General features: G+C 38.5%; 1 protein-coding gene across 2 annotated transcripts; it reads right to left on the minus strand.

The window, feature by feature from the left end:
- Positions 1 to 1,594: 1,594 nt before the first annotated feature.
- ical1 (islet cell autoantigen 1-like) lies at positions 1,595 to 25,324 on the minus strand. 2 transcript variants are annotated; one of them, XM_061904734.1, is made up of 13 exons: positions 25,161 to 25,324; positions 19,981 to 20,014; positions 17,855 to 18,008; positions 17,148 to 17,220; positions 11,297 to 11,420; positions 11,027 to 11,225; positions 9,596 to 9,721; positions 9,429 to 9,527; positions 9,278 to 9,360; positions 9,127 to 9,179; positions 4,510 to 4,785; positions 2,359 to 2,448; positions 1,595 to 2,291 (listed from the first exon to the last, which is right to left on the minus strand). In XM_061904734.1, exons 2-13 carry the CDS (start codon positions 19,986 to 19,988, stop codon positions 2,176 to 2,178), a joined length of 1,401 nt encoding a protein of 466 aa, XP_061760718.1. In that variant the 5' UTR covers positions 19,989 to 20,014; positions 25,161 to 25,324; the 3' UTR covers positions 1,595 to 2,175. The 2 variants fall into 2 exon arrangements, with proteins under 2 accessions (XP_061760718.1, XP_061760719.1); XM_061904735.1 differs by lacking the exon at positions 19,981 to 20,014 and having other exon boundaries at positions 25,161 to 25,323.
- Positions 25,325 to 25,938: the final 614 nt, after the last annotated feature.

A 25,938-nucleotide genomic window follows, 5' to 3' on the forward strand; every position in this document is an offset into this window, starting at 1 on the left:
TGAAAAACTTATTCGGGTGTTACCATTTAGTGGTCAATTGTACGGAATATGTACTGTACTGTGCAATCTAATAATAAAAGTTTCAATCAATCAAAAAAAAAAAACATTTTAACTGGTTAGTAGTACCATGCAGCACATGAGTGACTTCTCTTCTCCAAAAATACTCACCTACGCATATCCAACATGGCGGCTATGTATAATCATACTTGCCAACCTTGAGACCTCCGATTTCAGGAGGTGGGGTGTGAAGGGCGTGGTTAAGAGGGGAGGAGTAATTCACCAACTGAGTATTTAATATATATATACATATGTATGAAATACTTGAATTTCAGTGAATTCTAGCTATACATATTTATTTTAGTATATAGTTGAATTTCCAACAGCACCTATCAAATAGACAGTAATAAAAACACAGTAAATCTACTAACTGTACTGTGCTTGCTGGTTACTGAAAAAAACAAAAACTTACCTTTCACTAATTGAGTAACCTTTGTTCTGCCATTTGCGCATTGGCGAGCGATCTCCGAATCCGGGAACATATCCTCCAAGGATTTGTTGTAGACATCCGCAAATGAGAACGGGATGTTGCTTCCAGCTATCAGCATAGCCATCTTTGTTTCAGCATAAGTTACACCATCGGGTCTCCATTTTGCGAGGTGGCCTATAATATTGGGTTGTGAACGATGCTGCGCTGCAGACGCTTTGTGCTTCACTGATCGTTCATGACTGAGTATATCCGTTCGGCCACCGTGTTCAATGGAGAAGTCAGTTCTACAAAATTTACAGGCAACATACCCCTTCTCCTTCAAACTCTCCTGGTTAAACTGAAATTCTTGTTTCCATTCGTTTTGGAACTTGCAAGCGTGTTTCTTCATTTTGCTCGTCGACGGTGTAATATTTTGGGTTGGAGTCAATAACCAGGCGATGTGATGAAGTTACGTCTCTTTACTGTGGGCTTCAGAACAGACTCCCTAATGCATGTCCCTTGACTGCACTTAAATGTAGAATATATGTAGAATATATTTATATTTTTCATATATTATGTATAATATATATTATATTATTTATTATTATCATTGTTTATTGCGAGCGAACTGTGGTGCTGAATTTCCCCCAGGGATCAATAAAGTACATTCTATTCTACACTATGTACAGTAGATGGCAGTATTGTCCTGATGCCTGTTTAAGAGGGTCACAACATTGCTGAGTCAGGTCCGCATGGAGCTGGAGGGGGCGTGGCCTTCAGCTCCGCCTGAATTTTGGGAGAATTTCGAGAGAAAATTTGTCCCAAGAGGTTTTCGGGAGAGGCGCTGAATTTCGGGAGTCTCCTGGAAAATCTGGGAGGGTTGACAAGTATGAGTATAATGCAGTGGCTACGTACGTAAGAATTGTGTAAAAGATCAAATATACATCAGTTTTCTACCGCTTGTCCTTTTCGGGGTTGTGGGGGGTGGAATATGTCCGCCATAAAGTTCAGTCACCAACATTTGTGTGGATGCTGACACTGTTTATCAATTCATGTTATATTAATGTCATTACAAGGCCTCGGGAAAGATTTGAAATGAGTATAAAATTTGAAACGTACATAAAACACTAAACTTTCATTGTCCAGTTTATTGTTAGCCGATCCCCACATTTACATTTGTCAGTCCTTGAGTTAATTAAAATACACACAAAAAAAGCTGATTGAGATTAGACAAATACATTCATTAAGAATAAACAGTTGTACAAATCATATTTAGTGTCTATAGTATTGTACAGTTTGTTGATATTACCTTTAAAAGTGTTTTCTTGGTTTCTGTAACTAGGGAGAAAAATAATGCAGAATATGTCAAGTATCAGAAAACATCATACATGTTTATCGTGGGTATTCAATTCACAATACAGTATTTTACACCTTTTTTTGAATGTGCGCCAGCAACAAAACAACCCTTTGAAATTCTGCAACCTTAAAAACTTAGTGACCCTGTAAGACCCTGCATATGGATCCTAAAAAAAAAAAAAAAATGTTGCAATGAATAAAAGAAACGCTCTAAAATGTAATGATGACTGATTTAGGCATCGTCCTGCAGATTAATGAACGAAACAAAGGAGTCAGCGGTGTTGTGTGCAGTGCTGACAGTCATTTCCTGTGTGTGCCTTAAACCTTCAACTCAGAGGTAGAGACAAACAGGTTCAGGCGTTGAGCAGCTCGTCCGCAGAGCGTCCGATGGCGTCGGGGTTGGAGAGCGGGTCCAAGTCTGCAAACAGGTTGAACCAAGCGGACATGTCTCTGGACGCACCTGCAGATTCTACCAACATGTTCACCTTTTAGAAATGGACATCAGACAGATGATATTTTCTGAGTAGGAAGCTCACCTTTGGCTGCTGGAGCCGAAGAAGTTGATAGGTTGGGAGCAGCGGGAGGCTGAAGGGGCGGAGCTTGGAACATGGGCGGCGTCGACCAGCCTGACAGACAAAAAGAATGATGCTTAAAAGCCTACTGAAATGAGATTTTCTTATTTAAACGGGGATAGCAGGTCCATTCTATGTGTCATACTTGATCATTTTGGGATATTGCCATATTTTGGCTGAAAGGATTTAGTAGAGAACATCGACGATAAAGTTCGCAACTTTTGGTCGCTAATAGAAAAGCCTTGCCTGTACCGGAAGTAGCAGACGATGTGCGTGTGACGTCACGGGTTGTGGAGCTCCTCACATCCTCACATTGTTTACAATCATGGCCACCAGCAGCGAGCGCGATTCGGACCGAGAAAGCCACGATTTCCCCATTAATTTGAGCGAGGATGAAAGATTCTTGGATAAGGATAGTGAGAGTGAAGGACTAGAAAAAAAAATAAAAATAGGCTAGAGGGCAGTGAGAGCGATTCAGATGTTATTAGACCCATTTACTAGGATAATTGTGCTTATTGTGTTACTAGTGTTTTAGTAAGATTATAAAGTAGTACCTCAAAGTCGGAGGGGTGTGGCCACGGGTGTGGTGACCGCCAGTGTCTCTGAGGGAAGCCACGTTTCTCGACAAAGCGAGGCGAAGGCAGCCGGTCAGGCCGGGCGGATTTTTGTTTTCCCCTCCTCCACGGTGGAAGCATCCCACGTTCGGGGGCGGCCAGTCGGAGGAGGCAAGAGAGTCCGCAGCTGCCTCTTTGACAGGTGCACGAGGAACGACGCAAGCTCCGCTCATGTCTACGGTAAGAGCCGACTTATTACCACAATTTTCTCACCGAAACCTGCCGGTTGAGATGTGGTAGAGAACCATGTTCGCTTGATCGTTCTGTTCCATAGTAAAGCTTCACCTTCAGGAATGCAAACAAGGAAACACCGGCTGTGTTTGTGTTGCTAAAGGCAGCCGCAATACATCGCTTCCCACCTACATCTTTCTACTTTGACTTCTCCATTAATAATTGAACAAATTGCAAAAGATTCAGCAACACAGATGTCCAGAATACTGTGTAATTATGTGATTAACCTTCGTCTTGTGTTAGGGTCGGCATCGACCTGTTTTAGTTTTTAAATTCATAAATAAAACACATAAATTTATTTTTTTGCATTAAGGCTTTTTGACTTTGTCAGGAACCTTTATTTCAACAAAATAAAACTGTTTGTTTTTTTCCGCTAAATTATAAAATGCTCTGGTTGAAATTATGACCTTGGTGTTGTAAGGGTCGGTTTCGACCCAGTTCTAAAAATAAGATTACCAAGCAATAATTAGAGCCAAAACTGAACACACTGACAGCCAGATCCTCTCCCAATCATGTGAGCTTTAGGGGATTCTCTTTTTACCTTTTTATCTAGTACAAAAACAAACAAAGACGGGCAAGTCCAGACATGTGAGGTCAATTCAGTATAAAATTATTAAAATGAAAAAATAAATAAAAATGATTTATTTAAGAGATGTGTTCTAATACACCTCAGTAATAGTCAGGTAAAGAAACAAACTTTTATTTATTTATATAATTCTCTCGAGGTTAATTTAACCATTTTTTAATTGAAATCGAGAGGTATACTGATGAAAAAAAAGGCCCAACGGCCCACACCAAAAATAGTAAAACCAATATTTTCATGGATAAGGAAGCCTAACAAGGTAAACAACAGATGAGAAACAAATTGAATGATAGATAATTATTTTTTGTGAATTTCACAGCTGTTTAAGACATGGGTCAAAACCGACCCACTAACATAAGAAAGGTAACAGAAAGCTAACACAAGAGGAAGGTTAAAGCAGACGACTTATAGCTGGGATCGGGCTGGAACAATATGTCTGCTACAATCCGTGACGTCACGCGCACGCATCATCATACACGTCATCATACCGCAACGTTTTCAACAGGATAATCGCGCGAAATTTAAAATTGCAATTTAGGAAACTAAAAAGGCTGTATTGGCATGTGTTGCAATGTTAATATTTCATCATTGATATATAAACTATCAGACTGCGTGGTCGGTAGTAGTGGGTTTCAGTAGGCCTTTAAGAAAGAAGGATCAGCGTCATTCCACCAACAGAAGACTCACCTGTGGAACTCAGACTGTGGTCCAGCAGCTGGGAAGGCAGGAAGCCCGCAGGGCCGGGGGAGGCACAAGGGGGAGGGTGGGCGGTCTGGGCCGGAACGTCTGCGTCTGCAGGGACTGAGGCGGGAGCCTCAAAGAGCCCGAAAGCATCCTGCCACTCTTTGCTGAAGTCGTCCGTTGCCCCGGGAGTGGGGCTGAGCAGGTCTTTGAAGAAGGCCATGTCGCCCCGGTCACCTTCTTCATCCTCTGCTGTCGGCCCAGTCGAGTCCAGCCGAACACCTGACAGGAAGTTACACATTCTCTGAGTTCCTCCTGATAGTAACTGAACCCACAATTGACAGCCACAACTTAACTTATCTACAATTCACAAGGCTTATGTGAGAAAAGCGCACACGTTTTTATCTTATTTTATGCATTTCAGCTCCATAAACGCCAGCAAGACGCAGCTAAGAACACAGGTAATGGGAGTCCATCTATTCCGACTATAAAGCCCTCTAAAAACATCCATCAATGTTTTATATACACGCTGTAAGTATATACAGTACAGGCTAAAAGTTTGGACACACCTCATTGAATGTGTTTTCTTTATTTTCATGTCTATTTACATTGTTTAGTTTAGTTTAGTTTATTAAAGATCCCAATTAGTCGACACCGCAGTGGAGACTATTCTTCCTGGGGTCCAGGCAAAAAACATCACACAATCACAAAACAAAACATAAAACTGCAGTACAACATGATCCGATAATAAAATGTCATAATACAAAAATAGCAACAACAAATAACCCAAAAAATAATAATAACTTACCGTATTTCCTTGAATTGCCGCCGGAGCGCTAATTAATTAAAAACCTCTTCTCACTCCTGTGCTTACCAAAGGCATGCGGTAAAAGTAAGCGTTAATTAATTTAAAACCTCTTCTCACTCCGACACTTACCAAAGGAACGTAGTAAAAATTTGATTTGAGTGTGATGTAAATCTTGGACCTTAAATCCTACTGAATAGCTCTTAATCTTCTTCCCTTTATGCGATTTCAAATTACCGGTATTGAAATCAGCCTCTTCCATTTTGAAAATGATGACAGGGGAAGTGTCACTCGTGACGTCACGAGTTTGACCAGGCGGTAATACTAAGCATGCGCTAATTATTTTGCGAAGCGAGTTTGACCTGGCAGTAATTGAAGGCAGGCGCATACTATATACCCTGCGGCAATTCAAGGAAATATGGTATATACAGTACAGGCTAAAAGTTTGGACACACCTCATTCAATGTGTTTCCTTTATTTTCATGACTATTTACATTGTTTAGTTTAGTTTAATTTATTAAGGATCCCCATTAGTCGACACCGCAGTGGAGACTATTCTTCCTGGGGTCCAGGCAAAAAACATCACACAATCACAAAACAAAACATTAAAATGCAGTAAAACATGATCCAATAATAAAATGTCGTAATACAAAAATAGCAATAACTAATATCCCCAAAAAATTATAACAACTATAAAAATAGCAATATAAAAATAGACATATATTTTTGCAAAAATAAAACAAAGAACCAATGGCCTAAAATATACACAGTGTACCAAAGACAAACAATAAGTGACGAAAAAGTACCATCCATCCATTTTCTACTGCTTATACCATAATCAATAAAATACTCAATAGTCAATAAAAACAGTCATGACATTAGGTACGATCTAGAATAATCTCTTTCCGCAATACTTCTCCTCTAAGTCTTGATTGATTGATTGATACTTTTATTAGTAGATTGCACAGTACAGTACATATTCCGTACAATTGACCACTAAATGGTAACACCTGAATAAGTTTTTCAACTTGTTTAAGTCGGGGTCCACGTTAATCAATTCATGGTAAGTCTATTCTTGAAACCCACTATGCTGGTGATTGATAGCAGATATTGTGGAAGTCGATGCCAGTAAGTGATTGCCCTAAATATTACAGTCTTTTTCAAAACATCCCTTTTGGGTTTAAGATGGGTGAGAGCACCTCTCAGGGCTAGCCTGGTACCGTAGTTGTGACTGTCACTAGCAAGCAACAGCTGAGAATACAGATATGAAGGTTTATGGTATGTATAGATGTTTTTTAAAAATAGAATCAAACTACACACTAGTCTTTTACCAACTTTCATCCATGACGATTCATGATGCTTGATCTCAATGCCGGTCCTAAATGATTGTAGACATTGTTGACATTGTGTATTGTCACTGATGGCATCAAAACTATGAATATACACATTTGAAAAAAGGTGAAATAACTGAAAACATATTATATATTCTAGTTTCTTCAAAATAGCCACCCTTTGCTCTGATTACTTTTTTGCACACTCTAGGCATTCTCTTGAAGAGCTTCACAGTCATAGTTTTGATGCCTTCAATGACAATCTACAATGTAAATAGTCATGAAAATAAAGAAAACGCATTGAATGAGGTGTGTCCAAACTTTTGGTCTGTACTGTATATGATGTAGTAACAGGCAATAACAACACGTACATTTATGTTTTTTTGCTCCTTTCACAGACGTATCACAACGTTCGCTATATCCTTCACAACAAAACAACACTTTGGGGATCCAGAAACGTATATTTTTGAGCCTGAATAAAGAGAGGATGAGCTCCAAGTTGTATAAGCGGTGTGATTAACAGATCCACTAAGCATCATGTAGCAGTATTTCTTGTGTCACTAAAAGTAGTTTCTAGGTTTTAGCTCTTGTGACAGTGTTGCTAACACATGGTTAATATGGCATGTTAATCAAGTATTGTTGGTGCTATTGGGATGTTTCATAAGTGGAATAGATGACTCCCATTAGCTACATTATTACGTGCCTTATTTTACAAATTACAATGCACAAAAAAGAAACATGTTCGTGTCTCATGTACAGATTGTACAAACCCCGTTTCCATATGAGTTGGGAAATTGTGTTAAATGTAAATATAAACGGAATACAATGATTTGCATATCCTTTTCAACACATATTAAATTGAATGCACTACAAGGACAAGATATTTGATGTTCAAACTGATAAACTTTAATTTTTTTGCAAATAATAATTAACTAAGAATTTCATGGCTGCAACACGTGCCAAAGTAGTTGGGAAAGAGCATGTTCACCACTGTGTTACATCACATTTTCTTTTAACAACACTCAAACGTTTGGGAACTGAGGAAACTAATTGTTGAAGCTTTGAAAGTCGAATTCTTTACCATTCTTGCTTGATGTACAGCTTAAGTTGTTGTATTTTACGCTTCATAATGCGGCACGCATTTTCGACGGGAGACATGTCTGGACTGCAGGCGGGCCAGGAAAGTACTCGCACTCTTTTACAACGAAGCCACGCTGTTGTAACACGTCGCTTGGCATTGTTTTGCTGAAATAAGCAGGGTCGTCCATGATAACATTGCTTGGATGACAACATATGTTGCTTCAAAACCTGTTTGTACCATTCAGCATTAATGGTGCCTTCACAGATGTGTAAGTTACCCATGCCTTGAGCACTAACACACCCCCATACCATCTCAGATGCTGGCTTTTGAACTTTGTGCCTATAACAATCCGGATAGTTATTTTCCTCTTTGTTCCGGAGGACACCACGTCCACAGTTTCCAAATATATTTTGAAATGTGGACTCGTCAGACCACAGAACACTTTTCCACTTTGCATCAGTCCATCTTAGATGAGCTCGGGGCCAGCGAAGCCGGCGGCGTTCCTCTGTGTTGTTGATAAATGGCATTCGCTTTGCATAGTAGAGTTTTAACTCGTATTTACAGATGTAGCGACCACTTGACAGTGGTTTTCTGAAGTGTTCCTGAGCCCATGTGGTGATATCCTTTACACACTGATGTCGGTTTTTGATGCAGTACCGCCTGAGTGATCAAAGGTCCGTAATATCATCGCTTAGGTGCAGTGATTTCTCCAGATTCTCTGAACCTTTTGATAATTTTACGGACTGTAGATGGTAAAATCCCTAAATTCCTTGCAATAGCTCGTTGCGAATTGTTCTTCTAAAACTGTTCGACAATTTGCTTACAAAGTGGTGACCCTCGCCCCATCCTTGTTTGTGAATGACTTTGCATTTCATGGAAGCTGCTTTTATACCCAATCATGGCACCCACCTGTTCCCCATTGGCCTGCACACCTGTGGAATGTTCCAAATAAGTGTTTGATGAGCATTCCTGAACTTTTTCAGTATTTATTGCCACATTTCCCAACTTCTTTGTCACGTGTTGCTGGCATCAAATTCTAAAGTTAATGATTATTTGCAACAAAAAAAATGTTTATCAGTTTGAACATCAAATATGTTGTCTTTGTAGCATATTCAACTGAATATGGGTTGAAAATGATCTGCAAATCTTTGTATTCCGTTTATATTTACATCTAACACAATTTCCCAACTCATATGGAAACGGGGTTTGTAAATGATGGGCAAAATTAGAAAAAAAAAATTGTGAAGCTCCTATAATCCGGCGCGCCTTTTGTGTAGAAAAAGACCTGACTAGACACGCTTATCGGCAGTGCCCCTAATGATCCGGTACGCCCTACGGTCCGGAAAATACATGTGATTGACTCAGAATGTGTGTTATTTAAGGACATGATGAACATCACAACTCACCTGTGTCAGCATCAGCAACACTCTGTGGTGCTTCGTCATCCAAGCACACCAGACTATGTAACATTAAAAGAGGGAGACACACATTGTTATTTTCTTACTGTGTGGACTGAGTGTACCTGCCTTCACAGAACACCTGTGGAGGTTCCTTCACCTGTCTGTGTTGCTCGGCAGAACTTTCTCCTTATCCTCTTTTTGTTGTGCGTCCGTCATTTGCTCCAGTGGGTCCCGCAGGTCCTGTCAACAATTGGACGAGTAATTAAGGCAACCCTAGAAACATGGCGTAAACGGCGCTGTCTGCACACCTTGAGTGTGTTGAACTGGTAGGGTGTGTGTCCCTGGAAGGTGTCATGGATGTCTGACAAAGCATGAGCCGTCTTCTCCCAAAACTGCAGCAGGGTGGACTACAAGAGGAGAAAACGTGTGTAAAGCGAGAGAGGGAAAGACGTTGCAATTCTCTGTTTGGGGCCACCTGGTAGTTGCAGAGTGAGTGTGACAGCATGTTGCAGCGGCTGGCACCCAGCATGTCCACCTTTTGGCACACGTCGTTCTTTAGCTTCTCAAACAGGCTCTTTGTCGCCCTCACCTGGCCTTGAACCTGCCAACATATGAACAGATTGGTCAAATAGATTGATTGATTGATTGATTGATACTTGTATTAGTAGATTGCACAGTTCAGTACATATTCTGTACAATTAACCACTAAATGGTAACACCCGAATAAGTTTTTCAACTTGTTTAAGTCGGGGTCCACGTTAATCAATTCATGGTACAAATATATACTATCAGCATAATACAGTCATCACACAAGTTAATCATCATAGTATGTACATCAAATGATTTACATTATTTACAATCCGGGGGGTGGGATGAGGAGCTTTGGTTGATATCAGTACTTCAGTCATCAACATTTGCATCAACAGAGAAATGGACATTGAAACAGTGTAGGTCTTATTTAGTAGGATATGTACAGCCAGCAGAGAACATAGTGAGTTCAGATAGCATAAGAACAAGTATAAACATTAGAAATACATGTGATTATTTACATTAGGTTATTTACAATCCGGGGAGATGGGATGTGAATGGAGGGGGGTATTAGTAAAGGGTTGATGTTGCCTGGAGGTGTTGTTTTAGAGCGGTTTTGATGGAATATAGAGATGCACTTACTTTTACACCTGTTGGGAGTGCATTCCACATTGATGTGGCATAGAAAGAGAATGAGTTAAGACCTTTGTTAGATCGGAATCTGGGTTTAACGTGGTTTGTGGAGCTCCCCCTGGTGTTGTGGTTATGGCGGTCAAGGAAGTAGTTTGACATGTACTTCGGTATCAGGGAGGTGTAGCGGATTTTATAGACTAGGCTCAGTGCAAGTTGTTTTACTCTGTCCTCCACCCTGAGCCAGCCCACTTTGGAGAAGTGGGTTGGAGTGAGGTGTGATCTGGGGTGGAGGTCTAAAAGTAACCGGACTAGTTTGTTCTGGGATGTTTGGAGTCTAGATTTGGAATACTTCCGTCAGTACACTTCAGTGAGCATAATGTGTAGTTAGTTTGCGAGGGTGAAAATGTGGACAGTGTCCTGAAGTTCGCCCAGGGATCAATAAAGTACTTTCTATTCTATTCTATTCTTCTAGATCTATTACTGTCCTCAGTTGAAATGATCACAATATAATTTATACCCGCTTTATTTTTCTGATCAGTTTTTTCCATTGCTTCTCGGCCACCTTTATTTTAAGTTACGTAGCCAAGATAGCAATTATTGAGGCTGTTAGGTATCCATCAGTGCAACATGCTGGTACTGAAAGTACAGTACCTTTTGACGCACGTCTCAGTTTGAGCGCACTTAGGACTATGTGTGAGTACGGAAATGCTCCAGTTGAGACACAGACTAAAACGCCAAGTTCTACCTTACGGAACTTTTCCAGTTGTTTATAAGTGTCTGGATCAAGTTCTTGAGAGATGTCCTTCATCCAGAGCAGTGCTCCTCTGTATTCTGTGCGAGCTTTCTCCATGCGGCTGACCGTCAGGAGCGTATCAGCGATGGCTCGCTGTCTGAATGTCTCAACTTCCTGGTGTAAACGGTGCAGCGGTGGGTTGAGCACCATCCTGGGGCAGAGCAAACAAGAAACATGTTTTAGGGCATACTGTGGCATGCCCTTGTCTATGCAGCCTCCAACCTCTTCTTGGCAGATGTGCACAGGGCTTTGCTGGTGGCCTCCATCATGTTTCCAGCCTTAGTCCGGTCTCGTTTGGCTTGGAAGTGCAAAAACAGGCCAAGCTCATTTTCCTCCTGGGACAAACCTGTGGAGAATAAACAGTGTGGTGACGCTTGCTGTTTGTGTGCACGATCCAAGAAAATATGAGTCATGATGATGAATGTTAGATGTCGACCCTTTCGTGGGTAGAACCAGGGCTTGGTGCCAACTTGCCCAGGCTGCGGAAAATGAAGGAAGTGCCTGCCTTTATGCCAATGAGAGTGTAGTGAGAGTCCTTTAGTACAATGGTAGTGTTGGTTTATGATGCAGCTCATGAATTAAAATAAAAAAATCTTTGTAGGAGCCACATTCATTTATTTGTGTTCCATGTTGGATGTCCAAAGGAGGCAGTATAGCAGGGGCTGTATCAGAGTCGTGTATTGATTGAAGTCAAAATGACGTCACATCGGGTTCATTAAATATGCGTGGTGGTCAAGCCAGCGTCAGTTCTCAATGGGTACTAGGCGCCATTTAGCTTTTCTCAATAAAAATGCCCAATGCTTGCGTAGTTTTAGGCCGCAAGAACCGTTTAAACTGTAAATAGGATAAACGTTTCTTCAGAGTTCTACAAGGTAATCGAGAATGGCGGAAGAGTGCAAGATTTTTTTTTAAAAAGACAACAAAAGTATCACCAGACCAAGGGAACAGAGCCGAAGAATGCACTAGTTTGCATTGACCACTCCGTTAAAGGTTTAATTGATATACTTTTAACGCTAATTATTTCCCATTTAAGTATTATCAGGTTATCATTTGTATTTCTTAAACACGTTTACATGAGCTTTTCGAAAAGCACCCACTCGGCAAGTCTATATAAAAGAAAGCACATGTCAGCAAAACCTAAAAGCGTCAAAGGATGAAGAGAAGAAATCCCGGTACATAACTTTTTCAGTCCATGGTCCGTGTACATTGATCCGTTGTGTCCGTCTTTGTGTGTTTTTAATATTTTGTTAACGAGATTTTTTTCAGGAAGCGCAGCAGCAACTGTTTTGTATTAACTTTCAGAGTGTTAGGAACGTTTTGGAGAGTGAGACGTCTTCATTTTCTGTGTTGTTATGAGTGGCAACAAGCATTCATAAGTTCAGCTTTTTTATGAGTAACGTTAATGTTAGGTCTTTGTTGCAAAGCGGGGCTGATAATGTGTCTCCGGCACATTTGACTCCGTTTTGAGAGCGAAAACGCACGGTTACCAATTTGGAAATAAACGCAACGGACAGAAATATCTCAGGTTGGTTTCATAATGGATCAATGTAGCCGTACCCGATAAAGCTATATAAATATAAATAGATTTGAGTGACGGTTTAGTATAACTAAACGTTATGAAGGTGCTGGACTATTTCATGCTATTATTCACAGGCAGCCTGAAAGTGAATCCTTTATTATTCACAACAGAAACGGATACATTATCTGACCCAGTTCTGATCTGATGAGTTACATGTCTGTGTTATTATGGTTGTATGCTGCAACCCCAATGTCCATTTATTTAATTTAGCTGTTTTTTTAATATGGTGGCTTATTTGTCTTTTACGTCAGAAATTATTAATAAAATCAACTGGGTATGTATTGAGTTGCATGTAAATGATGCTACGATGTACGTTCATAATATGGTTTCTCTCATTTCAGAAAGAAACAACCCAGCATTAGACTTGGTCCAAAGGGTAAATGATAAATAAATAAATGGGTTGTACTTGTATAGCGCTTTTTTACCTTCAAGGTACTCAAAGCGCTTTGCCAATACTTCCACATTTACCCATTCACACACACATTCACACACTGATGGAAGGAGCTGCCATTCAAGGCGCTAACCAGCATCCATCAGGAGCAAGGGTGAAGTGTCTTGCTCAGGACAAAACAGACGTGACGAGGTTGATACTAGGTGGGGGTTGAACCAGGAACCCTCGGGTTGCGCACGGCCACTCTACCACTGCGCCAAGGAAGGTCTGCACACCAAGGCAAGCGGCTGCATTGACTGATGCTATCCTGAATACGTTGGTAACTGACATGAGGCCACTATCAATGGTGGAGGATGAAGGTTTTAGACAAATGATTCACGTCCTCCTCCCTCGAGGACCCATTTTACCAAACTGATGGAGAGGAAGTACAAGCAGACATTCCATGCAGTGTAGACTGACATAAAAGCCACCCAGAGCAAAATTGCTCTCACGACCATGCCACTAGAGGAAAGACATTCAGCATCCAACATTGCAGAATGGTTGGAATAGGTAATAGCCAGGTTTGAAATTCCCCTAAGCAGAATTATTGCTATTGTGCATGACAATAATGCACTTTTTTTTTGTAAAACTTGGTGCCAGTATGCTGTTTTTTAAAATAAAGTATTGGAAAGGATAGAAATTTAGTTTGTCTCTTTTGTCCGCTTATTAATCGATTAATCAAAGTAATAATCGACAGATTAATCGATTATCAAATTAATCGTTAGTTGCAGCTTTAGTATGATGTAAACACAGGTGTAGGGAATACAAAATCAGGCACATCATGCCACATCAATCTGGAATGCACTCCCAAACAGGTATAAAAGTAAGTGCATCTCTATCCTCCTTAAAAACGCTCTACAACAACACTTCGAGGCAACTTTAACCCTTTACTAATGCTGTCCTTCACATCCCATCTCCTCGGATTGTAAATAACCTAATGAAAATAATCAAATGTATTTCTAATGTATATATCTGAACTCACTATGTTCTCTGCTGGCTGTACATATCCTACTAAGTAAGACCTACACTGTTTCAATGTCCATTTCTCTGTTGATGCAATTGTTGATGACTGAAGTACTGATATCAACCAAAGCTCCTCATCCCACCCCCCGGATTGTAAATAATTCAATATATGTACTATGATGATTAACTTGAGTGATGACTGTATTATGCTGATAGTATATATTTGTACCATGAATTGATTAACGTGGACCCCAACTTAAACAAGTTAAAAATCTTATTCGGGTGTTACCATTTAGTGGTCAATCGTACGGAATATGTACTGAACTGTGCAATCTACTAATAAAACTTTCAATCAATCAATCAATCAATCAGGTGGGAGATCATGAAATGTGAATCACCCGCTCTTTTTTTTCTCTTTTGATTAAAAGCAGCTTACCAATACTTGTTTATTTTTATCATTAGGAAAGTCTTGAATTGATGTTGTCAATTGTTTGTGACATTAAATACATGTAGTTTTGGTGCTAGGGTTTAGACATTCATGGCTGTGTTGACTTATTTTGAGGGGACAGCGAATTGAAATTGTTGTACCAGCTTTGAACTGACTAAAATGTGTATTAATGTATCATTTCAACAGTGTTGTCCCATAACAAACAAATACATTATAAAATATTTGCATGTCAAAAAATGTTTAAAATAGTTATTAATCTGCAAAAGTTAAATCAATGCAATGTATTGGGTGAAGATGTATCACCTTTCATCCAAAAGACTTTATTCAAACATTGTAGGTGAGGAGTTTCACTATTTATGTGTGTGTGTCCTGGAGTTGGTCACAATAGGGTTGTTGTTGCCTGGCGTCGCTGATTTACAACTGTCCTGCGTAAAAATAGGTTGTTCTCCCGGCAACTCGCTCGTGGTCACTCTTCCTCTGGAATTAAACAATCTTTGGGAGAGGAAGTCAGGACATTGTTCTAAGAGGAAGATAAGAGATGGTGAAAACCTCCGTTTGAACGGACGATGGCTGCGGCTATGAAATATTTTTGTAATCGAGTATTCTACTGGAAAGTCATTCTCTTGATCGAATAGTCCGACAAAACATATTTTTACTTGGTTAAAAAGCAATTTTAAATACACATTTGAATAAAAAAACATTTTACTTCACTTTTTTAATTACCTAGACTAAATCATAAAGTCATATTAGAGTATGTCCATGGCTGTGCATTTATGAACCCTAAACCTGGATCGGCTGATCAGAAATAAGACAAACATTACTTTTAGGAGTTTGAGTTTTTGCTGTGTCTAAACGGAAAGTAAGACAGCAACAGTACTGCAGTGATGCAACTTGAACACCATTATTACTTCTTGATATTTTTTCATCAACCAAAAGTAAGACATACTTTCTTTTTCTATCTATTGTCGGCAAGAAATAACCAGTGAGTTATTTTTCCTCTCGAGCTCTTTAGCTTACAGCACCACTGTAATCGTTTCATTTGTGATGAAATAAGACCATAAAAAGGATAAATAATATTATATGTATATTTAAAGACATATTATTTGTTATTAGTATCAAAATTTTAGCTTTTTATCACACATTATGCGTTTTTCATCTATTTTAGCTAAAGATTTTTTTTTAATCAATTTCTCCAATGTGCCACTTTTGCAAGTTTTGCGCACGCAATGCACGGTCATGGTGATGAACACTGGGCTTGTGGAGGCAGATTTTCGCGCTCAAACACTCAACAAATATTTTGTCTATCATAACTGCTTGTATTTGGCTATCAAATGCTCAATACAAGACAAACTCCTCTCTTTCACTTTTAATACGTAAATCTACTTGCGAAATATGAATAAATATAGAGCAATGTCTCTAAACTGAAAGAACAGATCTCTTTCTGCTGCATCTCTGGCAAAGCAGATGTGTATAAGGTGTGTTGTGAAGCAGTTTTACGATACATGACGCCTCACTTTATTCTAATTTCTTTATAAGCGATGGCAAAGCGAAAGCATTCATTCCGAACTTGTGGCAGGGCAAATTTATTTTGTTTATAAATGTCAGCAACAAATAAATCAATACTTATGGGAAACTCTTCATTCACTTCCTCCTTCCTTTGCTCGGGTGATATTAGCGTATTGGACCAAATTTACCTTTAAAGTATAATGCAAAACCAACTTTTCTTATCTATTGGTACCTGTTTTTGTGTGTTTGGGATCAAACCATAGAAGCATGGCAGATATATTTATAAAACAATCTTGCTTTTCATCTTACTGCCTACAAACGAGCCATTTGGAATTTTGGAATTGTAACGTTTTTCCCAAGTGTGATGTCAGCAGATATCTCCATATAGGGTAGAAATTTACATGAAAGGGCTCTGCTTGAGTCTGCCATTGTAGTCCGTGTTGTACTCAACAAGTTACTTCTTTTGCTCTATCCTCTTGTTGTGAGGCAAACAAGCTCATACATCCTCCGCTGTTACCATTTGTACTACAAAGTAGTGTATAGTTCAGTAAACTCGATATAGAAGCACTAAACAATACAACATAGATGACAGGGAGAAGACGCAGTCAAGGTGGAACCACATAATTAAGACCACCCACAAAACGGCGCATCCTGGAGAGATGGTCAGAAGGCGGCTTGAAAATGGTCTGTTAAACATAGTCAAAGCAAAATTTTGACTATAAAAACCACCATCACATATTATGTAACCCACAAGGATGTGTTTTAAATGTAGATATAAAATCATAATATAACCCCTTTAAGATGAGGAAATGCAGCAGCCTACTGTAATGTGTGGCTCTCCATATACTGTATACATACATATATATATATTTATTTCTTTTTTTTAATTTATTTTTATTTTATTTTATGGACTTTATTGTGTATAATATCAACCTTCTTGCCGGGAAATACAGATGAAAATGATCCTCTTGCTATTGCATTTATGTTTTTATATTTAATAATGTGCATTGCATAGTCCCATTAAACAAATAAAGATTATGAAAAGATCCTGTGTGAATCGAGACAGTGATGTTTTTTTTTGTTTGTTTTTTGTTCAGCCTTAGTGTGGACCTAAATAAAACTGCTCAGTGTTGGAACTGTCACTCACGTGTGATTCTATGCTGGTACTTTTCAATCACTTTCAGCAACTCGGTGCAGGTCGACTGAACTGAACGAAAGAACTGGAGAAGAAAAAGAGAAAACAATATATTATGACATGTTTATAACATATTGCCACAACTCCCTATAGTTTATGTACACCACCAATAGTTAACATTTACAATTTATCACAACTCAGGAATATTTTTTCTACTTAGACTGCTGCGCGAGAAGACTGACCAATTGTAAAAAAAAGAAAAGAAAATGTGGCCCACTGAGCTACTGATTTACTATAGAATAAATAGAGTGCACAAACAGTCTTATCTTTCCTTCCAGATGTAATCCAGTTAGCCAATACAGGTCCAAATCTAATTAAAACAAGTCTGGTGGACCTATGCTCGGTAACAGAGCAAGTTCTATCAGAAAAGTTATTCCACAATTAGAATATGACAAATTTATACAAAAAGTGACTATGTAGAGTGCAAATCTTCTCCATAGAGTATAAATCAGTATACAGTATGAAAACATTTATTTTTAAAAATCGAAGTTGACAGACAAGTAGATTTCATATAAATCTAACAAACTATAGATGGAAATTACAGCAGTAGCAAATTAGTTTTGAGAGTCTTTCTGAATTTTTAGCATACACTGTAAACAAAAATCCTCTCAGTGCTCCTTTGAGTTTGATTTGTAGCAAACTTCTCCTCCCTTTTATACCTCCAGCTTTGCGTCCAGGTCAGCATCTGAGGCCACCACATACTCGTCCTCTTTTTTACCAGTGGCTTTGATGAGCACTTGCTTGGTCTTCCAGAACTTCTTCTGCATGCGTGCCATCACTGAACTGTCCTCGCCGAGTAGGTCTCCGACAAACCTTTAAAAAGTGTAAATAAAAAATGGAAGTGTAATATACTGTATGATAATGCTTGCACTGCTGGTTTAGCTAAGGCAGTGGTTCTCAAATGGGGGTACGCGTACACCTGGGGGTACTTGAAGGTATGCCAAGGGGTACGTGAGATTTTTTAAAAATGTTCTAAAAATAGCAACAATTCAAAAATCCTTTATAAATATATTTATTGAATAATACTTCAACAAAATATGAATGTAAGTTCATAAACTGTGAAAAAAAAAATACAACAATGCAATATTCAGTGTTGATATCTAGATTTTTTGTGGACATGTTTCATAAATATTAATGTTAAATATTTCTTTTTTTGTGAAGAAATGTTTAGAATTAAGTTCATGAATTCAGATGGATCACTATTACAATCTCCAAAGAGGGCACTTTAAGTTGATGATTACTTCTATGTGTAGAAATATTAATTTATAATTGAATCACGTTTATTTTGCAACAAGTTTTTAGTTATTTTTATATCTTTTTTTTTCCAAATAGTTCAAGAAAGACCACGACAAATTAGCAATATTTTGCACTGTTATACAATTTAATAAATCAGAAACTGATGACATAGTGCTGTATTTTACTTCTTATCACTTTTTTTCAACCAAAAATGCTTTGCTCTGATTAGGGGGTACTTGAATTGAAAAAATGTTCACAGGGGGTACATCACTGAAAAAAGGTTGAGAACCACTGAGCTAAGGGTTAAGTCTCAAATTGTGCCAAGTTTGTTGCGTGTTATTTGCTGCCCGCAGCGCTGTATTCCATTGGGTTACATGGATTTTCATTGTTTACATTTTGTCATTTTTGTGGTTCTTGATGACAATGAAAGAGTAAAACAAACCCCCTTTTTGGGTGTAATAATAGATAATAAAATGAACTGGAAATCTCATTTAAAAATATACAACACGATGTGGCAATAAATTTTTTAAGAATGAATACAGCAAAGTATGTTCTGGACCAAAAATCACTGCATATTGTCTACTGCTCGCTAGTGTTACCAAATCTCAGTTGAAATATGGGGAAATAATTACAAAACTAAATTTTATTTAATAACTGTTTAACAAAAAAGATCAATTAGAATAAAACAATGTTGGATATAAAGAACAACCAAACCTTTTTTTATTTATTGAATCAAAAATATTAAAATTCAACGACTTGGTGCATTTCCAAACAGCTAAAATTATGTACAAAGCAAACTAGACCATGCTACCCAAAAACTTACAACAATTCTTCTTAACAAAAGAAGAGAAATATCATCTTTGAGGAATATATAACTTAAAACATTTGTATGATCATACAACACCTAAAACTAAAGAAGTCAAACAATGTACTAATATGATCCAGTTTAAGAAACTGTTCAAACTACAAGTGTTACCATTTTACCAAAGTACAAAGCAGAAGAATTATAATAAATGTCTTGTACTTATTAAAAATTATATAAATTGACTTAGCTATTTATGAAGAGAACTGTTGTGTTTAGAATTCACTTGTTAAAAATTGATAACAAATTGAGAACAAGAAGTGAATAAATGTGTTGCTGTGTAGTAGAAATGAGGTAGGATTGAATAAGCTTGGCTTATTAGTCTTTGCGGACATGTTGTAAGGGTTAAAAAAAAGCGTTTGATATGTTTTTAAATAACCTAAACTAACCAGTCATTAGAGAAAAGCGCTATATAAATATAATTTACTTCACTTCACTTCACTCTGTACAATGCATTTTCATATGGTATTTATTTACAAAACTCCTTTGAAGCCTGTGGCTTTGATGTAATTCCTCCATCTGCATTTTTTGCAATTCATTCAGCAATTTCGTCTGTCAAAAAATTTTAATAAAATAATCCAGAATAATAAATTTGTATAACCGTGTTAATTTTGTAGGCCTTATTAGTTGCATCACTCTGTCAACTAATGTGTTTTTATTTAGGTGGAATGCGAGATGGTCACTTACCCTTCCATGATTGGATATCTGTCTTTCACTCTGTCTGCAATTACAATAATTGACAATGAATCCACATTGACATCTTAGGTTTAATAGGTTTCTGGACAATAGGGGGAGGAAGATCATGAATCAGTTGCTCTCATACCATATTGATCACATGCCTAAGGGATGGATTTGGACAATTTAGAATTTTTTAAAATGGGATTTACACATCAGTCAATGTTTGTAACTAATAAAATCTAGCGTATTTCCTTGAATTTCCGCAGGGCATATAGTATGCGCCTGCCTTGAATTACTGCCGCTTCCCCAAAAAATTAGCGCATGCTTAGTATTACCGCCGGGTCACACTCGTGACGTCACGAGTGACACTTCCCCTGTCATCATTTTCAAAATGGAGGAGGCTGATTTCAATGCCGGTAATTTGAAATTGCATAAAGGGAAGAAGATTAAGAGCTATTCAGTAGGATTTAAGGTCCAATAAGCAGCTATGTTTTATTAATATACCGTAGCTGCGTGTGTCAAATATGAGTCATTAAATGACTCCCGCCTCCTGGTGGTAGAGGGCGCTAGAGATCCTTCTTGCGACTACTTGGCTGCAGAAGAAGTGACAATGAGTGACGTGATACATGCTGGGACGGATATGACGCGGGGGTGCACGACGGAACTTTAAGGATCTAAGTTTTTTATATCTTTTTTCCAAATTGTTCAAGAAAGACCAATACAAATGAGCAATGTTTTGCACTGTTATACAATTGAATAAATCAGAAACTGATGACAGAGGGCTGTATTTTACTTCTTTATCAACCAAAAATAATTTGCTCTGATTAGAGGGTACTTGAATTAAAAAAATGTTCACAGGGGGTACATCACTAAAAAAAGGTTGAGAACCACTGCACTAGGCCACAGAGTAGGTGAAACTGAAGAAAGATAAGGAAGACTTCTATAAACAAGTTATCGATGCTTTTGATCAGAGGGAGCTGGCATGGACTTCATTTATAAGTAAAAGTAAGACCATAATAACGTATTTTTTATTCAAATGTGCTTTTCATGATGGTATCCTTACATAACACTCAAATTTTACCGCATACCTTTGGTAAGTACCACAGTGAAAAGAGGTTTTAAAATAAGTAACGCATGCTTACTTTTACCACATGCCTTTGGTAAGAGCAGTAGTGAGAAGAGGTTTTAAAATAATTAGCTTCCCGGCGGCAATTCAAGGAAATACGGTATAAAACTTATAATAATTACTTATAAAGTATCTGCCCATTCTCAGTTTTTTTTTTATTATGGATTTATTCAATCAAGGGATGTGTTTATGCATTACTGATTAGGTGTTTACAATCATTGCACCAACTGTATATATTGTTTCCAGAAGACATCAGCAAAAATGTGATTTTGTAGTCCTGTTCAGTAGGACAGAACAACCTCCTGGTCTCACTACACACTAAACCAGGGGTGTCCAAACTTTTTCCACAGAGGGCCACACACAAAAAAATGTAAGCATGCGGGGGCCATTTTGACATTTTTCATTTTCAAACCATAACAAAATATATGGATTTTTAATCCTTGGGGCTCCTGGGGAGCACAGAGTGTCTCAGTCACTAAAATGTTAAAAATAAGTCAAATTATTGTTTTTATTTATTTAATGCTTACAGTAAATCTCTATATCAACTTGAGGTGGATATAAAGTAAAACAAACAAGGTTTATTGCCTTTTCTGTCAAAGACAACTTTGTTTTTTTATAGTAAAACTGAAATATGCAGTATTTAGACAGACAGACAGACAGACAGACAGACAGACAGATGGACAGACGGACAGATAGTACTTTATTGATTCCTTCAGGAGAGTTCCTTTATTTAGCAATTAAAGCCCTCAAAGATCAATAATGCCGGACACCATTGATTTTAATTATTTAATATTTTTGAGTAATCACAGTGAAAAGTTAAATAAAATCCTACTAAATATATTTGAGATCCAAAAGGTTCCCCACTCATCAAGTGATGCATTTTATTAGTTTTTTTTTTTTTTTGTACTTTTAACACTTGAATTTCAAGATCAACTTCCGATATATCTGCCGGTTTAAAGTTTGAACTATTATTTTGTTTGTTTTATGCTCTTTTCTCAAAACTTTGATGTTTTCATATGGCAACCACACAACATATGCAATATTTTTTCCACATAAAACATTTTAAGGTGATATTTTTAAAGTAATAATTCATTATAACTAAGGGTGTAACGGTACACAAAAATTTCGGTTCGGTACGTACCTCGGTTCAGAGGTCCCGGTTCGGTTCATTTTCGGTACAGTAAGAAAACAGCAAAATATAATTTTTTGGGGTTATTTATTTACCAAATTTGTAAACAATGGCTTTATCATTTTAACATTGGGAACACTATAATAATTCTGCCCACGTTAATCAACATTAAACTGCCTGAAGTTGTTGCTTAGATGAAACAAAATGACACAACTTTTATTCTACATATAAAAAGTGCAACATTAAACAGTTTCAGGTCAACTCATCATGCTTAATTTATTACAGCATTTGGGAAGCCTGTAGTTGACTTTTATTATGTAAATGTTATGTTTTTATCAACATGTGATAGCAGGGACCATGCCATTCAAAACTAGGCTGCTACATTACTAATGATTAATGTAACTATAGCTGAAAAAATAGTACAACAGCAATAAGAGAGACTATTCATCCCTGAACACCATGGAGTTCAATGAAATAACAGACAGACAGGGCTTTGCTGCCCCTAACGCACACACACACACAGCAAAATGAGCTAACGTTACGCTAAAAGCTAATTAGCCTTCACGTCAAACCAGAACTGCGAACGAGCTGAGCTGCAGTTTAAATGTCTCGAAGGTCATTATTATTCTTTTTTTTAAATTTAATGCTTACAGTAAATCTCTATATCAACTTGAGGTTGATATAAAGTTAAACAAACAAAGTTTTATGCCTTTTCTGTCAAAGAAAACTTTGTTTTTTATAGTAAAACTGAAATATGCAGTATTTAGACAGATAGATAGAAAGATAGATAGATAGATAGATAGATATATAAATAGATAGATAGTACTTAATTGATTCCTTCAGGAGAGTTCCTTTATTTAGCAATTAAAGCCCTCAAAGATCAATAATGCAGGACACCATTGATTTTAATTATTTAGTGATGCTTAGAAAGTAGTTGACTTGGAAGTGTTTAGTATAATTTGGGGAGAGTCCGCTGCTCCCCTGCTAAACGAATATCTGCTCGACACTGAAGCATTGACTCCATGCGCTCTGAATACACACTGCTGATTGGCTGTTACACCGCTCTGAATACGCACTGCTGATTGGCTGTTACATCGCTCTGAATACGCACTGCTGATTTGCTGTTACATCGCTCTGAATATGCACTGCTGATTGGTTTTGTATGTAACCAAACAGATGGTTGTGTGGGTGGTACAACGCTTGCTGCTGAGACAGAGGCAGAAAGCAGAGCAGCTTGTGAAGACTTACAAACTCCTTCGGTACGCCTGCGTGCCGAACCGAAACCCCCGTACCGAAACGGTTCAATACAAATACACGTACCGTTACACCCTTAATTATAACAGATTTTTTTGTCCTTTTTCTCATTAGATTTCACCTCATTCCACTTTTTTTTTTAAATGTTTTTATTTTTGCAATACTATCAGTTTTGCAATTTTTGCAGAATGTGTGGCGGGCTGGACAAGTCGCCACCTCATCGCAGGGCCAACACAAATAGACAGACAACATTCACACTCACATTCAAACACTAGGGCCAATTTAGTGTTGCCAATCAACCTATCCCCAGGTGCATGTCTTTGGAAGTGGGAGGAAGCCGGAGTACCCGGAGGGAACCCACGCATTCACGGGGAGAACATGCAAACTCCACACAGGACACCATTGATTTTAATTATTTAGTGATGTTTGAAAAGTAGTTGACTTGGAAATGTTTAGTATAATTTGGGGAGAGTCCGCTGCTCCCCTGCTAAACGAATATCTGCTCGACGCTGAAGCATTGACTCCATGCGCTCTGAATACGCACTGCTGATTGGCTGTTGGAGCTGAATATGCACTGCTGATTGGCTTTGTATGTAACCAATCAGATGGTTGTGTGGGTGGTACAACGCTTGCTGCTGAGACAGAGGCAGAAAGCAGAGCAGCTTGTGAAGACTTACAAACTCCTTCGGTACGCCTGCGTGCCGAACCGAAACCCCCGTACCGAAACGGTTCAATACAAATACACGTACCGTTACACCCCTAATTATAACAGATTTTTTTGTCCTTTTTCTCATTAGATTTCACCTCATTCCACTTTTTTTTAAATGTTTTTATTTTTGCCATACTATCAGTTTTGCAATTTTTGCAGAATGTGTGGCGGGCTGGACAAGTCGCCACCTCATCGCAGGGCCAACACAAATAGACAGACAACATTCACACTCACATTCAAACACTAAGGCCAATTTAATGTTGCCAATCAACCTATCCCCAGGTGCATGTCTTTGGAAGTGGGAGGAAGCCGGAGTACCCGGAGGGAACCCACGCATTCACGGGGAGAACATGCAAACTCCACACAGAAAGATCCCGAGCCTGGATTTGAACCCAGGACTGCAGGAACTTCGTATTGTGAGGCAGACGCACTAACCCCTCTTCCGCCGTGTACCCCGCCTTCCGCCCGATTGTAGCTGAGATAGGCGCCAGCGCCCCCCGCGACCCCGAAAGGGAATAAGCGGTAGAAAATGGATGGATGGATGGGGGTGGCGGGCTGGTAAACGATTAGCTGCGGTCCGTCAATGGCCCCCCGGCCGCACTTTGGACACCCCTGCACTACACAATAGAAAATAACACATTTCTAGTACATCACTAGAGTTTCCCAGATAATTGGGAGAGGTTGTCTTGCCATTGACGCTAACAAGTAGTTGATGTGTTAAGACGCACTGACAACAGCTGGCTGTCAAGCAAAGGCTGCTTCACTGAAATGCCCAACAATCATCCTTCTGACTCGGGCATACAAGAATATACAAATGGTGTACAAAGTACAGTATTGAAACCCGCGCCTATCATTGAATGATATACGAAATAAGGTAATAGTTGTCGACCCCTGCCAAAAGGTGAGCTAGCACCACCAGCTAACTCGTTAGCACAGGTTGCTATATTCCCTTAATAATTTTGTTAACTCACCTTAAACACAGCGCGCCAATTCTAATATGCGAGTCGTGAGTTCATTTCAATTCAACTTGGCTTGTTTTTATGTTTATCCCGGTGGGCCAGCATTTATGTCGGTTAGCGCGGAGCCTCCTCTCGCGATAGCCGCGACTGGTGAGTCCCAGAAACAGGATATGCAAAATAGTAGTGACACGTTTTGGGAAGAGATCACACCCAAAGATCGTCCATTTTGCCACGCCGCGTCACGCCAACACTTCTTTGCGAACTGGTATCGATTGTATCATTTGCAATTGAGTACATAACAAATGTTATGTTTGTGTCGTAGTTATGAAAACACGAAACGGCATGATCCTATACCAGGGGTGCCCACACTTTTTCTGCAGGCGAGCTACTTTTCAATTGACCAACTCGAGGGGATCTACCTCATTTATATATATCATTTATATTGATTTATTTATGAAAGAGACATTTTTGTAAACAAGTTAAATGTGTTTAATGATAATACAAGCATGTGTAACACATATAGATGTCTTTCTTTCACAAAGACAAGAATATAAGTTGGTGTATTGCCTGATTCTGATGACTTGCATTGATTGGAATCAGACAGTAATGATGTTAACGCCCACATTTTCAAATGGAGGAGAAAAAAAGTTGTCCTTTCTGTACAATACCACATGAAAGTGGTTGTTTTTTTTTGCATCTAATTCATCCAGCTTCCATACACTTTACAAGAAAAACATTGGCGGCAAATTCCGTAGCTTCCTTGATTGACATTCACGGCACCCGAGGGTCT

Source organism: Nerophis ophidion, linkage group LG06, assembly GCF_033978795.1.
Source record: "Nerophis ophidion isolate RoL-2023_Sa linkage group LG06, RoL_Noph_v1.0, whole genome shotgun sequence".
Lineage (NCBI taxonomy): Eukaryota > Metazoa > Chordata > Actinopteri > Syngnathiformes > Syngnathidae > Nerophis > Nerophis ophidion.

Coding starts and splice junctions, on each gene's coding strand:
- ical1 (XM_061904734.1), bottom strand. Junction 9,528..9,595: donor ACTCACTCTGCAACTACCAG/GTGGCCCCAAAC, acceptor CTCCTCTTGTAG/TCCACCCTGCTGCAGTTTTG. Junction 2,292..2,358: donor TTCGGCTCCAGCAGCCAAAG/GTGAGCTTCCTA, acceptor ACATGTTGGTAG/AATCTGCAGGTGCGTCCAGA.